Consider the following 19,015-nt stretch of genomic DNA (forward strand, 5'->3'; position numbering starts at 1 on the left):
GACCACCACAGCAACAGTCAGCTCTACCCACCACCAGAATCTCTCATCAAGCCTCTTAGATAGCCTCAACCACCAGAGGGCAGACAGCAGAAGCAAGAAAAACTACAATCCTGCAGCCTGTGGAACAAAAACCACATTCACAGAAAGACAGACAAGATGAAAAGGCAGAGGGCTATATACCAGATGAAGGAACAAGATAAAACCCCAGAAAAACAACTAAATGAAGTGGAGATAGGCAGCCTTCCAGAAAAAGAATTCAGAATAATGATAGTGAAGATGATCCAGGAACTCGGAAAAAGAATGGAGGCAAAGATCGAGAAGATGCAAGAAATGTTTAACAAAGACCTAGAAGAATTAAAGAACAAACAAAGAGAGATGAACAATACAATAACTGAAATGAAAACTACACTAGAAGGAATCAATAGCAGAATAACTGAGGCAGAAGAACAGATAAGTGACCTGGAAGACAGAATGGTGGAATTCACTGCTGCGGAACAGACTACATAAAAAAGAATGAAAAGAAATGAAGACAGCCTAAGAGACCTCTGGGACAACATTAAACTCAACAACATTCGCATTATAGGGATCCCAGAAAGGGAAGAGAGAGAGAAAGGACCAAAGAAAATATTTGAAGAGATTATAGTCGAAAACTTCCCTAACATGGGAAAGGAAATAGCCACCCAACTCCAGGAAGTGCAGAGAGTCCCATACAGGATAAACCCAAGGAGAAACATGCCAAGACACACACTAATCAAAGTGGCAAAAATTAAAGACAAAGAAAAATTATTGAAAGCAGCAAGGGAAAAACGACAAATAACATACAAGGGAACTCCCATAAGGTTAACAGCTGATTTCTCAGCACAAACTCTACAAGCCAGAAGGGAGTGGCATGATATACTTAAAGTGATGAAAGGGAAGAGCCTACAACCAAGATTACTCTACCTGGCAAGGATCTCATTTAGATTTGATGGAGAAATCAAAAGCTTTACAGACAAGCAAAAGCTAAGAGAATTCAGCACCACCAAACCAACTCTACAACAAATGCTAAAGGAACTTCTCTAAGTGGGAAACACAAGAGAAGAAAAGGACCTACAAACACAAACCCAAAACAATTAAGAAAATGGTCATAGGAACATACATATCAATAATTACGTTAAACATGAATGGATTAAATGCTCCAACCAAAAGACACAGGCTTGCTGAATAGATACAAAAACAAGACCCATCTATATGCTGTCTACAAGAGACCCACTTCAGACCTAGGGACACATACAGACTGAAAGTGAGGGGATGGAAAAAGATATTCCATGCAAATGGAAATCAAAAGAAAGCTGGAGTAGCAATACTCATATCAGATAAACTAGACTTTAAAATAAAGAATGTTACAAGAGACAAGGAAGGACACTACATAATGATCAAAGGATCAATCCAAGAAGAAGATATAACAATTATAAATATATATGCACCCAACATAGGAGCACCTCAATACATAAGGCAACTGCTAACAGCTATAAAAGAGGAAATCGACAGTAACACAATAATAGTGGGGGACTTTAACACCTCACTTACACCAATGGACAGATCGTCCAAAATGAAAATAAATAAGGAAACAGAAGCTTTAAATGACACAATAGACCAGATAGATTTAATTGATATTTATAGGACATTCCATCCAAAAACAGCAGATTACACTTTCTTCTCAAGTGTGCATGGAACATTCTCCAGGATAGATCACATCTTGGGTCACAAATCAAGCCTCAGTAAATTTAAGAAAACTGAAATCATATCAAGCATCTTTTCTGACCACAACGCTATGAGATTAGAAATGAATTACAGGGAAAAAAAACGTAAAAAACACAAACACATGGAGGCTAAACAATACGTTCCTTAATAACCAAGAGATCACTGAAGAAATCAAAGAGGAAATCAAAAAATACCTAGACACAAATGACAATGAAAACACGACGATCCAAAACCTATGGGATGCAGCAAAAGCAGTTCTAAGAGGGAAGTTTATAGTTATACAAGCCTACCTAAAGAAACAAGAAAAATCTCAAGTAAACAATCTAACCTTACACCTAAAGGAACTAGAGAAAGAAGAACAAACAAAACCCAAAGTTAGCAGAAGGAAAGAAATCATAAAGATCAGAGCAGAAATAAATGAAACAGAAACAAAGAAAACAATAGCAAAGATCAATAAAACTAAAAGCTGGTTTTTGAGAAGATAAACAAAATTGATAAGCCATTATCCAGACTCATCAAGAAAAAGAGGGAGAGGACACAAATCAATAAAATTAGAAATGAAAAAGGAGAAGTTACAACAGACACCGCAGAAATACAAAGCATCCTAAGAGACTACTACAAGCAACTCTATGCCAATAAAATGGACACCCTGGAAGACATGGACAAATTCTTAGAAAGGCACAACCTTCCAAGACTGAACCAGGAAGAAATAGAAAATATAAACAGACCAATCACAAGCACTGAAATTGAAACTGTGATTAAAAATCTTCCAACAAACAAAAGCCCAGGACCAGATGGCTTCACAGGCGAATTCTATCAAACATTCAGAGACGACCTAACACCTATCCTTCTCAAACTCTTCCAAAGTATAGCAGAGGGAGGAACACTCTCAAACTCATTCTACAAGGCCACCATCACCCTGAGACCAAAACCAGACAAAGATGCCACAAAAAAAGAAAACTACAGGCCAATATCACTGATGGAACATAGATGCAAAAATCCTCAACAAAATAGTAGCAAACACAATCCAACAACGCATTAAAAGGATCATACACCATGATCAAATGGGATTTATGCCAGGAATGCAAGGATTCTTCAGTGTATGCTAATCAATCAATGTGATAAACCATATTAACAAATTGAAGGAGAAAAACCATATGATCATCTCAGTAGATGCAAAATAAGCTTTCGACAAAATTCTACACCCATTTATGATAAAAACCCTCCAGAGAGTAGGCACAGAGGGAACTTACCTCAACATAATAAAGGCCATATATGATAAACCCACAGCCAACATCATTCTCAATGGTGAAAAACTGAAACCATTTCCACTAAGATCAGGAACAAGACAAGGTTGCCCACTCTCACCACTATTATTCAACATAGTTTTGGAAGTTTTAGCCACAGCAATCAGAGAAGAAAAAGAAATTAAAGGAATCCAAATCAGAAAAGAAAAGTAAAACTGTCACTGTTTGCAGATCACATGATACTATACAAGGAGAATATTAACAATGCTACGAGAAAACTACTAGAGCTAATCAGTGAATTTGGTAAAGTAGCAGGATACAAAATTAATGCACAGAAATCTTTTGCATTCCTATACACTAATGATAAAAAATCTGAAAGAGAAATTATGGAAACACTCCCATTTACCACTGCAACAAAAAGAATAAAATACCTAGGAATAAACCTACCTAGGGAGATAAAAGACCGGTATGCAGAAAACTATAAGACACTGATGAAAGAAATTAAAGATGATACAAACAGATGGAGAGATATACCATGTTCTTGGATTTGAAGAATCAATATTGTGAAAATGACTATACTACCCAAAGCAATCTACAGATTCAATGCAATCCCTATCAAATACCAATGGCATTTTTTACGGAACTAGAACAAATCATCTTAAAATTTGTATGGAGACACAAAAGACCCCGAAAAGCCAAAGCAGTCTTGAGGGAAAAAAACGGAGCTGGAGGAATCAGACTCCCTGACTTCAGACTATACTACAAAGCTACAGTAATCAAGACAATATGGTACTGGCACAAAAACAGAAACATAGATCAACAGACCAGGAAAGAAAGCCCAGAGATAAACCCATGCACCTATGGTCAACTAGTCTATGACAAAGGAGGCAAAGATATACAATGGAGAAAGGACAGTCTCTTCAATAAGTGGTTCTGGCAAAACTGGACAGCTACATGTAAAAGAATGAAAATAGAACACTCCCTAACATTATATACAAGAATAAACTCAAAATGGATTAAAGACCTAAATGTAAGGCCAGACACTATAAAACTCTTAGAGGAAAACATAGGCAGAACACTCTATGACATAAATCACAGTAGGATCTCTTTTGACCCACCTCCTAGAGAGTTGGAAATAAAAATAAAAATAGGGTCTTCCCTGGTGGCATAGTGGTTGAGAATCTGCCTGCCAATGCAGGGGACATGGGTTCGAGCCCTGGTCTGGGAAGATTCCACATGCCACAGAGCGGTTGGGCCCGTGAGCCACAATTACTGAGCCTGCGCGTCTGGAGCCTATGCTCCACAACAAGAGAGGCCGCGATAGTAAGAGGCCCGTGCACTGCGATGAAGGGTGGCCCCCGCTTGCCACAACTAGAGAAAGCCCTCGCACAGAAACGAAGATCCAACACAGCCATAAATTAATTAATTAATTTTTAAAAATAAAAATAAAAAAAATAAATAGGACCTAATGAAACTTAAAAGCTTTTGTACAGCAAAAGAAACCATAAACAAGACGAAAAGACAACCCTCAGAATGGGAGAAAATATTTGCAAATGAAGCAACTGACAAAGGATTAATCTCCAAAATATACAAGTAGCTCATGCAGCTCAATATCAAAAAAAGAAACAACCCAATCCAAAAATGGGCCAAAGACTTAAATAGACATTTCTCCAAAGAAGATATACAGATTGCCAACAAACACATCAAAGGATGCTCAACATCATTAATCATTAGAGAAATGTAAATCAAATGCGATATCATCTCACACCGGTCAGAATGGCCATCATCAAAAAATCTACAAACAATAAATGCTGGAGAGGGTGTGGAGAAAAGGGAATCCTCATACACTGTTGGTGGGAATGTAAACTGATACAGTCACTATGGAGAACAGTAGGAAGGTTCCTTAAAAAACTAAAAATAGAACTACCATATGACCCAGCAATCCCACTACTGGGCATATACCCTGAGAAAAGCATAATTCAAAAAGAGTCATGTATCACAATGTTCACTGCAGCTCTATTTACAATAGCCAGGACATGGAAGCAACCTAAGTGTCCATCAATAGATGAATGGATAAAGAAGATGTGGCACATATATACAATGGAATATTACTCAGCCATAAAAAGAAACGAAATTGAGTTACTTGTAGTGAGGTGGATGGACCTAGAGTCTGTCATACAGAGTGAAGTAAGTCAGAAAGAGAAAAACAAATATTGTGTGCTAACACGTATATACTGAATCTAAAAAAAAAAAAAAAAAAATGGTCATGAAGAACCTAGGGGCAAGACGGGAATAAAGATGCAGACGTACTAGAGGTTGGACTTGAGGACACGGGGAGGGGGAAGGGTAAGCTGGGACAAAGTGAGAGAGTGGTAGTGTATATATGGACATATATATACACTACCAAATGTAAAATAGATAGCTAGTGGGAAGCAGTCGCGTAGCACAGGGAGATCAGCTTGGTGCTTTGTGACCAGCTAGAAGGGAGGGATAGGGAGGGTGGGAGGGAGGGAGATGCAAGAGGGAAGAGATATGGGGATATATGTATATGTATACCTGATTCACTTTGTTAAAAAGCAGAAACTAACACACCATTGTAAAGCAATTATACTCCAATAAAAATGTTAAGAAAAAAAAAAAAGTCCTGAATCTGCCAGTTGGAAGAACACATGTCCCAGGAAAATCTGAAACAGATCAACCAAGTCTTATACACAGCCTAGTAAATTACTAAATTTTAATACAAAGTTTACTGAAACTTAGGGGGAAAAGAGTAAAATAAAAATAAAACCAAGTAACTTATAATGGAAAACAATCAGGCTGGCTTCAGATTTCTCCAAAGAAAAATTCAACATGAAGCATACGAAATCCTGAGGAATTAAAAGTATCATCCAATCATTTTACATCTAGCCAAACAATTCAAGTGTAATGGGAATCCATCGATCTTTTCAAACATCAAGAACTGGGGTAATACGGTTCCAGTAATTCTTTCTTGGCATAACTACTGATAGATAATCTTCTACCAACCAAAACATAAATATAGACACTGTGGTAAAAGCTGGGAATAAGCACTAATACAATCTAAATGTAGGACAAATATTAAAGCAACTGTGGTAATTATAGTTACATAGGATATAAATTATATGTATCATGTCAAAGCAGAAATAACAACATAAGTAGCTCAGTTAAGAGTATGAAAAAATTGGAGGTTGTATAACCACTTTGATTCTCTCCATCCTTCAGAGTGAAGAATAGACAGATATTGCCTAAAGTATTTAAATAAAATAATAGAGGCATACAATATAACTTAAAGTATGAATACAGCCACTAAAATTATAAAGAATTATATTACCATATAAAATTAGTTGGTAAAGGGAAAGGAATAGGGGAGGATAGGGAGACATGAATATACATAATTTCCTATCACTCATACTGGGAAGTATCCTTTTGAACTATCTGAATTTTCATATAATATAAATGGATTTCAAAATGTTTTTTAAATTATTAGTACATTTATAATTTTATGTGTCCTACTGCTTATTTTAACAGATCTGACATGACAAAAGGAAAAAGATAAAAATTAATAATAATAATAAGTTAGTTCAGCAAATACGTTAACCCCATGATATGATTTCATTAAAGGCCGAAGAAGACCTGAGTCTGAATCTTAGTTATATCACTTGTTAGCACACAACCCTGGCCAAATCATGAGTTAATTCAATTTGTTTTAATTACATTGCCCCCAAAATGCAAACGGCATATAGTTATTCAATAATATGTATAAAGTACTATTCTCAAAAGAAAAATTGTATCCATTTACTGATGTTTAAAAAAAAAAAACAATAAAGATGCTCAACATCACTATCTTTAGGGAAATGCAAACCAAAACCACAAGGAGATATCACTTCACACCCATTAGGAAAGCTATTATCAACAAACAAACAAAAAACAAAATAACAAGTGTTGTCTGAGATGTGGAGAACTTGGAATCCTTACGTATTGCTGGTGGGAACATAAAATGATAGAGCCCTTATGGAAAATGGTACAGCTATTTCTCAAAAAATTAAACTCAGAATTTTCATATGATTCAGCAATTCCACTTCTGGGTATTACACCCAAAGGAAGTGAAAGCAGGAACATGAACAAATATTTATATCCCATGTTTATAGCATCATTATTCATAATAGCCAAAATTGGAAGTAACCAGAGTATCCACTGATTGATAAACAAAATGTGGTATATACATACAATGGAATATCATTTAGCCTTTAAATGGATGGAAATTATGACACATGGTACAACATGAATAAACCCTAAAGACATTATGCTACATGAAATAAGCTAGTGACCAGAAGACAAATACTATGTGACTACATTTATATGAGGTACCTAGAGTAGTCAAATTCAGAGACAAAATAGAATGGGGGCTTCCAGGGCCTGTTTAATGGGTACAGAGTTTCAGTTTGGGAAGATAAAAAACTTCTGGAGATGGATGGTGGTGATGGTTGCAGAACAATGTGAATGTGCTTAATGCTACAGAACTGTACACTTAAAAATGGTTAAAATGGTAAATGTTATATTATACATATTTAGCTACAATTTTTTAAAACCACACAATATAAAATTATTGCCACAATCATGAATTTTGTAAAACTATACTCTAAGCAAGTCATATGGAACAATCTTCTTTAAAATATGAGAATTTCCTTATTCTTTTGAAAACTAAAATGGTGTAATTATTTCCAACAGAAAGACCATACATGGAAAATAAACTATGGTTGACAGTTTTCCACAATTTGTATTAAAACTGAACTACTGACTTCTTGGCTCTTCTTATCAAGTCTGTCTTTGATCAAGCTGTCCTAAAGTATTTTTTAAATCTTTATTTATTCTAAATAATATTATTTTAAAACCCTGTTCAATTAACCTAGTAAGCTACTTACATTATTTTTTCCAGCTTTCCTGAGATATAATTGATATATAACATTCTATAAATTTAAGGTGTACAATATGTTAATTTGATACACTTATATATTGCAAAATCATTACCACCACAGCATTAGCAAAAACCTCCACCCCATCACATAATTACCATTTCTTCTTTGTAGTGAGAACATTTAAGATATACTCTCTTAGCAACTTTCAAGTATATAATACAGTATTATTAGCTATAATCACCATGTTATACATCAGATACCCAGAACTTGTTAATCCTATAGCTGGAAGTTTGTACCCTTTGACCAATATCTCCCCATTACCCTAACTCCCCACCCCTGGTCACTACCCCTCTACTTTCTATTTTTCTAAGCTTGGCTTTTTTAGATTCCACATATAAGTGGTATTATACAGTATTTGTCTTTCTCTGTCTGACTTACTTCACTTAGCATAATGCCCTCAACGTTCATCCAAGTTGTTGTAAATAGCAGGATTTCTTTCTTTCTCATGGTTGAATAATATTCTATTGTGTATATACAGTACATCTTCTTTATTCATTCATCCACTGATGGACTCTTAGGATATTTCAATAGCTTGGCTATTGTAAATAATGCTGTAATGAACATGGTGGTGCAGATATCTCTTCAAGATTCTGTTTTCATTTCCTTTGAATATATACCCAGAAGTGGGATTACTGGATCATATGGTAGGTCTATTTTTAACTTTTTGAGGAAACTACATATTTTTTCCACAGTGGCTTACCAATTTGCATTCCCACCAACAGTGTAAAAGGGTTCCCTTTCCTCCACATCCTTCCCAATAATTGCTATTTCTTGTCTTTTGATAATAGCCATTCTAACAGGTGTAAGGTGATAATCTCATTTGCATTGCCGTGATTATTAGTAATGATGTGCACCTTTTCATGTATCTGTTGGCCATCTATATGTCTTCTTTGGAAAAATGTCTATTCAGTTCCTCTGTACATTTTTTAATCTGGTTGGTTTTTTCTCTATTGAGTTGTATGAGTTCTTTATATATTTTAGATATTTATCCCTTATCAGATATATGATTTGCAAATATGTTCTCCCATTCAGTAGGTTGCCTTTTAATTTTGTTGACTCTTTCTTTTGAAGTGCAGAACCCTTTTAGTTTAATATAGTCCCATTTATTTATTTTTGCTCTTGTTGTTTGTGCTTTTGGTGTCATATCCAAAAAATCACTGTCAAGACCAATGTCAAGGAACTTTCCCCTATGTTTTCTTCCAGAAGTTTTATGGTTTCTGGTCTTGTGTTTAAATCTTTAATCCATTTCAAATTAATTTTTGTCAGTGGTGAACAATAAGAGTCTAATTTCATTCTGCTACTTATTATTCTTATTTCATTAGTAGAACTAACAAATAGTAATATTATATCCCCAAATAAGTCATAAATATTAATTAAACAATCTGACTCAGGGAAATTTTATTTCTAATTATTAAATAATGTTAAAGCCAAGCCATATACAGCCTTTTATCTTTGATAAAAACCTATAATAAAAGATATATTTGTAATAAGCTTTAATATGATTTTAAATCAATGTTAATAAGCAAAAGTCTTTAAAATATTGGCAGCTAGAGGGACAAACATTAGGTTATAACTGTTCTAAAAATCAGGACTTCAAAAGTTGACTGCTCTTATAATAGGATAATAAAATAATAAAATGACACTATAGAAAAATATTACTTTAAAAGTTAAAGAGCCATATAAATGCACACAATAAATGCAAGTTTAAGACTGATTTATTCAATAGTCTATCAATTGTAAATCCTACTGCAATAAATGCAATTCCATTCTCATACTAACTGCCTGGAGTTAGCACAGACCCCAAAGTCCCCAACAAGACTGCCTCACTTCAGACACCAGTGGCAAGTCCAGGGTCCCCAGTCCATCCAAACTTCTAACCAACTGACTATAAATTTAAGGGTTCCCAGAACTCCCTTAGGTTTTATAATTCGCAAGAACAACTCACAGAACTCAGGAAAGCACTACTTAAAAATTACAGTTTTACTATAAAGGATACAAATCAGCACCAGCCAAATGAAGAGACCCAGATGGTGAGGTCTGGGAAAGTCACAAACACAGAGGTTCCTGGCCCCGGCCCTGTGGAATCATGACTCATCCCCCTCCAGTACACTGATGTGTTTACCAACCAGGAAGCTCAAGTAGAGCTTTCAGTTGAAAGTGGCCAGAGATTTTATTGGGGTTTCATTACATAGGCATGATTGATTGAAATCACTAGCCATGTGCTTGAACTCAATCTCCAGCCCCTGTCCTCTATCCTTGGAGGTCAGATCGATATCACCTAGCCCAAAGCCCCAGTTCTCTAATTACATGGTTGGCCTTTCCAGCTTGCCCAGTCCCCATCCTGAAACTATCAAGGAGCCTACCACAAGTCATCTCATTAGCATAAACACAGGCTGTAGTCCCAGAACCCAACCCTGAGTAACAAAGATGCTCCTATCACTGGGAAATTCCAAGGTTTCAGAGATCCCTCCCAGGAACCTGAGACAAAGACCAGCCAATTCTTTATTATAGAATATCTACTAACCAGCATTTCTGCATATACTAAATACAATGATATTGTATTACTAACAACTACCCTGATGTTTAAGAAAGTGATAAACACCCTTGACTTGACAAAGATTAAATTTTATTCCATGTTGTTTTAATATAAGTATTTTTATCAATTATCTATGTATTTATTTGATATGTATGTGGTCCTTTATTGTGGGTGTCCCCTGAATAAAGTTATGTTGAGACCCTAACCCCTGGTACCTCAGAATGTGGCTTTATTTGGAAATAAGGTCATTGCAGGTGTGTTTAGTTAAGTTGAAAAGAGGTCACACTGAGTAAGATAGGTCTCTCAATCCAATTTTACTAGTATCCTTGTAAGAAGGCCATGTGAAGACAGAGACACACAGGGACAATATGACAATGAAGGTAGAGACTAGAGTTATGCAGCTGTAGGCCCAAAACACCAAGTTTACTGGTAAACCACCAGAAGCTAGGAAGAAGCAAGGGAAGATTGCCCTCAGGTTTCAGAAAGAGCATGGCCCTGCCAACAACTTGATTTTGCACTTCTAGCCTCCAGAACTATGAGACCATAAATTTTCACTATTTTAAGCCACCTAATTTATAGTACTTGGTTACAGGAGCCCTAGGAAACTATTACCATCCTCAAATGCTAAGATGTAGTAGTAGTGCTCTAAAACAGACTTACCGTATACTCCCCATCCCATCCTAGTTTGCTTGGACACCCAAGTCTAGGAACAAATGGCTTTGCCAGCTCTCCATCCTACTAAACTGTATTGCTCTCAAGGCTTTGAGAAAATGAAAAGTATCTTATTTTCACATACACAAAAAAACTGACAATCTAGACATGTGTGAACTTTGTTTTAATCAAGCCATTTGACTGTCTATAAGGTTTCTTTCCCCAAAATTCCAGGTAACAAAAATTTCTTTACATCTTATCTATCTGTAGTGTAAGTAACTGACAATTAGCCTTTCTGATTGTAATGTAAGTGCTGGACATTAAGCTTTTAATTGCTGAGGCATCCCCTTCAAATACATCCATCTTGAATAAATGCACTGCCAGCTATACAAGTAAAGAGTAAGGATGCCCACCCATGAAGTTCCCTTTCTTCAGAAAGGTAGACCCATATAACTGACCATTTGACTGACTGGCTTGCTTTTTCCCTTCCCATGCTTTAACTCCTGCTTTTATATTTTAAATTCACCAATAAAGAGTGAACCCACAAAACCCTAGGCACCCCACTCTCAACCCCAATAAAAGCAAAACCCCAAGCCCACGCTCTCTCTCTACCTGATACCGCACTGGGTAGCCCCATACATGCTGTGTACCCTCCAGGATCTGTGAGTAATAAACTTTGTTTTTTTCAAAGTTTCCTGATGGTTGTTGCTAAAGTAAAGTGCGTCTTGCAATCATAATAAGAACCATAGCAATTATACTCCAATAAAGATGTTTAAAAAAAAAGACTGCTGATCACAGATCACCATACAAGTAAAATAATAATTTAAAAGTTTAAAATATTGTGAGAATTACCAAAATGTGACAGAGACACGAAGTGAGCAAATGCTGTTGGAAAAATGGTACTGAGAGACTTGCTTGGTGCAGGGTTGCCACAGACCTGCAACGTCTGAGAAGTGTAATAAAGGTATGCCTGTACAAGTTTCACAAAAACAAACAAACAAAAACCGCAACAGACTGAAACCAACTGCAAACACTATCTTACTAGAAACATTAACACAGGTTGAAATAAGTAGAATCCCTCTTTTGACAAAGTGTAAGCTACTATATGTGCACTCAAAAATAAAATATAATGCACAAGATGCCAACTCACCTTATTAAAGCCTTTCTCCTGCAACACGGTCTGCAAAGCTCAATCAAATGAGGTACTTTAGTCTATACAAGCACTAAAAAACCTATTAAGAAATTTTTAAATACTAAATTCAAATCACTTATGAAGAGGACTTACAGCTGCCAATAATTTATATTTAAAACTTCTCCAAACACCAAACCCAGATAAAGACATCACAAGAAAATTAAAAAACAAATATCTCTAATGCAAAAATCCTCAACAAAATACTAGCAAGCTAAATCCAACTGCACTATTAAAAGAATAACACATTATGACCAAGTGAGATTTATCCCAGGAATGCAAGAATGGTTCAACATAAGAAAATCAACATAATATACCACATTAATGGAGCAAAAGGAAAAAAAAACACATGATTATCTCAACACATGCAGAAAAAGCATTTAACAAAATCCAGCACCTTTTCATGATAAAAACATCCAGCAATAGAAGGGACCTTGCTTAATATGAAAAACAGGATTTATGGAAACCCCACAGCTAGCACCATATTCAAGGTAAAAAACTGAAAGCTTTCCCCCTAAGATCAAGAACAAGACAAAGGGGCTTCCCTGGTGGCACAGTGGTTAAGAATCTGCCTGACAATGCGGGGGACACGGGTTCGATCCCTGGTCCGGGAAGATCCCACGTGCCGCAGAGCAACTAAGCCCATGAGCCACAATTACTGAGCCTGCACTCTAGAGCCCACAAGCCACAACTACTGAGCCCGTGTGCCACAACTAATGAAGCCCACACGCCTAGAGCCCGTGCTCCACAACACGAGAAGCCACCGCAACGAGAAGCCCGCACACCACAACAAAGAGTAACCCCCACTTGCCACAACAAGAGAAAGCCCATGCGCAGCAACTAACACCAAACACAGCCAAAAATAAGTAAATAAAATAAATAAATTAAAAAAGAAACCAAAAAACAAACAAGACAAGACAAAGATGCTCACTTTCCCCAGACCTATTCAGAATTCTACCGGAAGTCCTAGCCAGAGCAATTAGGGAAGAATAAGAAATAAAAGTTACTCAAATTGGAAAGGAAAAACTAAAACTATCTCTATTCACAGGTGACATAATTCTCTATATAGAAAATTGTAAAGAATCCACAAAAAATCTACTAGAGCTAATAAATGAATTTAGCAAAGTTGCACAGTACAAGATCAACATACAAAGATCAGCTGTTTCTACACACAAGCAGTGAACAATCTGAAAAGGAAATTTTAAAAACAATTCTATTAATAATAGTACCTAAAAGAATAAAATAGGTAGGAATAAATTTAATCAAGGAGGTGAAAGACTTGCACACTGCAAATTACGAAATACTGCTAAATTTAAGAAGACCTAAATAATAGGAAAGGTATCCCATGTTCACAGAATGTAACATTAATAGTGTTAAAATGGCAATACTCCCCAAAGCAATCTTCAGATACAATGCAATCTCTATCAAAATTCCATAGGCCTTTTTTGCAGAAATGGAAAAGGTGATCTTCAAACTCATGGAACTGCAAAGGGCCCTGAAGAGCCAAAACAATACTGAAAAATAAAAACACAGTTGGAGGGCTCATCCTTCCCAATTTCAAAATTTACTACAAAGCTACAGTAATCAAAACAGTGTAGCACTAGTATAAGAATAGATGTACAGACAAATGGAAGAGAATTGAAAGTCCAGAAGTAAACCCTAACACATATGGCCAATTGATTTTCAACAAGGCTGTAAAATGATTTTTAACCATTCAACTGTAAAAGAATCTCTTCAACAAATGGTGCTAGGAAAACTAGATAACCACATGCAAAAGAATGAAGTTGGACCACTACCTCACTCTATATAAAAAATTAATGATAATTAATTTTAATTAAAAGTAGGTCAGTGACCTCAGTATCAATATGAGATAAAACTATAAAACTATTAGAAGAAAACATAGGGTAAATCTTTATGACCTTAGATTTCATGATAGATTCTTAGATTTTACACCCAAACACAAGCAACATCAACAACAAAAATAGATAAATGGACTTCATACAAATTAAAAATCACTGTTCATCAAAAGACATTATTTTAAAAAATGAAGACAATCTACAGAATAAGAGAAAATATTTGCAAGTCACTTATTTGATAAGGGTTTAGTGTCCAGAATACATAAAAAATCTTACAACTTGACAACAGAGGCAAACAACCCAAATAAAAAATGGGGAGAGAATATAAACAGACATTTTTCCAAAGAAAATATACAAATGGCCAACAAGCACATGAAACAATGCTCAGTATTATGCATCATTAAGGAAATACAAAGCAAACTCACCAGGTACCACTTCATACCCACTAGGATGGCAATTTAAAAAAAAAGAAAGAAAAGAAAAGAACAAGTGTTGGTGACTATACAGAGAAATAAGAATCCTCCTACATTGCTGATGGAAAAGTAAAATGGTGCAGCCACTTTGGAAAACAATCTGACCTTTCCTCAAAAAGTTAAACGTAGTTAACTGACCTAGCAATTCCACTCCTAGAGGTACAGATCTAAAGTAACTGAAAACAGGGACTTAAACGCTTTTTCACAAATGTTCATAGTAGCTCTATTCACAATAGGTAAAAGGTGGAAACAATCCAAATGTCTATCAACTGATGAATGGATAAACAAATTGTGATATATACATACAATGGAATAGTATTCAGCCATAAAAAAGGAATGAAGTACTGATACATGCTTCAACTTCAATGAATCTTGAAAATATGCTAAGCAAAAGAAGCTAGACATAAAAGATCATGTATTACATGATTCCCTTTATATGAAATATCTGGAGTAGACAAATCCATAGAGACAGCAGGTAAGTGGTTACCAAAGGATGGGGGTAGGAGGATATGGAAAGTGATTAGTTAATGGGTACAGGGATTCTTCTGGGATAATGAAAAAGTTCTGAAACTAAGGAGAGGTGGTGATTGTACAACACTGTGAATACACTAAATGTTAGTGAATTTTACACTTTAAAATGGCTAATTGTATGTTATGTGAATTTCATCTCAATTAGAAAAATAGAAAGAAAAATAAATAAAATACAATAAAACAAAACAACATAAAATAAAAACCTTTCCAAACAGTGGTGTAGTAGTGATCTGAAATTTGGGCCTGTAAGAAATGCTGAGATACCAAGAACAATTTTTTTTTTTAATTTTACATCTTTATTGGAGTATAATTGCTTTACAATGTTGTGTTAGTTACTGCTATACAACAAAGTGAATCAGCTATATGTATGCATATATCCCCATATCTCCTCCCTCTTGCGTCTCCCTCCCACCCTCCCTATCCCACCCCTCTACGTGGTAACAAAGCACCGAGCTGATCTCTCTGTGCTATGCAGCTGCTTCCCACTAGCTATCTATTTTACATTTGGTAGTGTATATATGTCCATGCCACTCTCTCACTTCATCCCATCTTACCCTTCCCCACCCACCCTGTCCTCAAGTCCATTCTGTACACCAAGAACAGCTTAAAAAATAGAGTTGCACCCTATTTTAAGTGAATGCTAATTATATACGTAAATATATAGAGACATAGATATCTCCAAGAGTAATAAATTGCTTTGCAAAGATATTACAGTCTTTTGCAACCATTTTGAATTTCAATCCTAAAATTAACTGTCATCTACACACTTTCCACCAACAAAGAAATGATTGAATATACTTTTTCAAACTATATAACATTCCCCACACCCTGCTAAGAATCACTACTACAAATAAAAAATTGCCATTATGCCATTAAAACATGATTTGATTTTTTTAAATTTAGCTCATGCTTTTTCAAGATATATGTATTGCATAAAATGAAGTTCCTTGTATAGGCAAAAAATTTATGCCACAGAGGATTGCTAATTTCTCTGATCAAAAAGATGACCAGGCGCTTCCCTGGTGGTGCAGTGGTTGAGAGTCTGCCTGCCAATGCAGGGGACACGGGTTCGAGCCCTGGTCTGGGAAGATTCCACATGCCGCGGAGCAACTGGGCCCATGAGCCACAAGTACTGAGCCTGCGCGTCTGGAGCCTGTGCTCCGCAACAAGAGAGGCCGCGATAGTGAGAGGCCCGCGCACCGCAATGAAGAGTGGCCCCCGCTCGCTGCAACTAGAGAAAGCCCTCGCACAGAAACGAAGACCCAATGCAGCCAAGAATAAATAAATAAATTTATAAAAAAAAAGATGACCAGTTATCTAAACACAGATCTTATGACATAAATCAATATTTCCATAATATAAACATGTGGATTTCATTTTTAATTCTGCAAATTAGGAAATTATTATATCAAATCCTGTGCCTTCTTCTTTGCTACAAAGCTTCTGGTTCTCTCCAACAATTGCCTAGTTTTTACCTTTGTTTTTGTTTGCATCGGTATAAGAAAATCCTGGTGCTTGTCCTGTTTTTCTGCCAAAAAGGCCCCAGAGGTTTGGACCAGTCTTGTGTTTTCCACCTTTTTCCACTGTGTGGCACTGAGCACATTTTTGAACAAAGATCTTCTTGCCTGCCTCAGCATTTGCCATTTTGTTCTGCAATGAAACATTAAACCACAGACCAAAGAAAATATCAGATTTGCAAGGCTGGATAAAAAGGAATTTCATCACTTTGACTGAAGTGAATACTAATGATATTAAACCAAAATATAATTTAAAGCAGACATGCTTTAAATTCTGAGTGCTCAAAAACACAAACATATTATAGCATCCAATTTTATAAAGAATCATCTCACTTATCAGGTTTATTTTGAATTTCTAGCCATTGCTACTTCAGAAACTGCTGTTGGTATAAGCCTGGTTTTCCTTCAGCCTTCAAACAATTACAGTAATTTACCTAAGTCAACAATATTCTATTTTTCTTTTCACTTCCAAAAAGTAGAGGTACGAACAATGATGTGAAGCATATATGTCTAAATTGGTATTCCCTTACTTAAAAATAATCACATAACAAATTGGAAAGGTGATTAAATATGATATTTATGATGATTATTTACATGCCTGCAATAATAGACAAAACTATAAAATACCTTACAGAAATGAGGCCACAGAAAGCTACATGTAATACATAATTTCCTATTTACCTTACACTCTCAGCTGTAAACAAATCTACCAGACTAAATCAAGCATTACCTAAAAACCATCAAACATTACTGAGTTCAGTCAGCATTAGTACATGTAGTAGAAAATATACGGTTCTAAGTAAGGAAGGTTTTATTACACAGTGATAGATATACACAATAAATTCTGCCTAAAGATATTTTGGTAAGACTGCCAAAAACTCGGGGCTTCCCTGGTGGCGCAGTGGTTAAGAATCCGCCTGCCAACACAGGGGACACGGGTCTGATTCCTGGTCCGGAAGATCCCACATGTTGCGGAGCAACTAAGCCCGTGCACCACAACTACTGAGCCCGCACTCTAGAGCTCACGAGCCACAACTACTGAGCCCGCGCACCACAACAACTGAAGCCTGTGTGCCCTAGAGCCCGCGTGCCTCAACTACTGAGCCCACATGCCACAACTACTGAAGCCCGCACGCCTAGAGCCCAGGATCCGCAACAAGGGAAGCCACCACAAAGAGATGCCCTCGTACCACAACGAGGAGTAGCCCCCACTCACTGCAACTAGAGAAAGCCCACGCACAGCAATGAAGACCCAATGCAGCCAAAAATAAATTTTTAAAAAGAAAGAAAGAAAGAAAGAAAGAATTCTTACAAATGATAAAAAACAATTTTAAAAAATGACTGCCAAAAATTCTGTTATGTACCTAAATAAATGCCTCTTCCATCTAAAATGATATAAAAACTAAAATAATTTTAACTTATTGAAAAAAATGTAGTTTGAAATGCTAATGAATGCAGTACCTGGGTTTTGTTTTCCTGCAGTTTCCATTCTTTAAAGAATGGTTGCTGGGGAGGTGGCAATGGGGATGGATTCCACATAAGAGTTACTGTTACAGAAATAATGAAAATACCTAATTCTTGACAGTACAGTTCTAAGCATATTTTTACCTTCAAAACTCAACCGAGAACTAGAAAATGTTTGCGTTATTCTGACAATACTGAAAAACAGTATTGTTTAACTAAAGTAACTATTACTCAGAGAGAGGCTAGTACTTCATATACAGTAACTTGCAAAATTAGTATCTTCCTAACTTTTTAAAATCTATGTGGAAACCCAAATCACTGTCAATAATACACTTAAAGGGAAGACAGAAGTTTCCTTTGGGCAGTATCCAAAACAACTCAGCTGTTAATCAGTGTTTTAGGTCTGATAAAAAGGGAAGCAAGAAAACACACTTTATCCAAGAGAAGCTTACTTTAAAATTCCAAACTTCAATAATTTCTGCCTGTGTGAGTTTTACCAACTCTCTGTACAAGTACAGAATTCATTGAGCCTTTGAACAAGGGCCATAGAGAGGAAAACTTCAGTCACAAAAACAAATGTATGGCCTTTTAGCAAAATGCATTCACTATAACAATAAAGTTGTATAATATAAAAACAAAATGTCATCTCAGTACTAACTAAAGAACCTTTCTTTCCAATTTTTATATAAAGCAGAAAGATCAGATTGATTCTTATACCAATTAAATTTTACTGGTAATTCAGGAAACTAGACTTTTTTAAAAAAAGGACAAAACAAATTTCTTTACTCACATAGATTTTACATGCAAGTCAGTT

General features: G+C 35.9%; 1 protein-coding gene across 1 annotated transcript in view; it reads right to left on the minus strand.

The window, feature by feature from the left end:
• Positions 1–17,547, minus strand: part of LOC309663224 (cytochrome c 2) — a 38,507-nt gene extending 20,960 nt beyond the window's left edge. Inside the window, exon 1 of the mRNA XM_082466847.1 lies at positions 16,696–17,547. Coding sequence (XP_082322973.1) covers positions 16,696–17,065 — 370 coding nt within the window. The 5' untranslated portion in view covers positions 17,066–17,547. The remainder of the gene's footprint in view (positions 1–16,695) is intronic.
• Between the last annotated feature and the right edge of the window lie 1,468 nt (positions 17,548–19,015).

The sequence above is a fragment of the Balaenoptera physalus genome, assembly GCF_965194825.1.
Source record: "Balaenoptera physalus genome assembly, chromosome: 6".
In the NCBI taxonomy this organism is placed as follows: domain Eukaryota; kingdom Metazoa; phylum Chordata; class Mammalia; order Artiodactyla; family Balaenopteridae; genus Balaenoptera; species Balaenoptera physalus.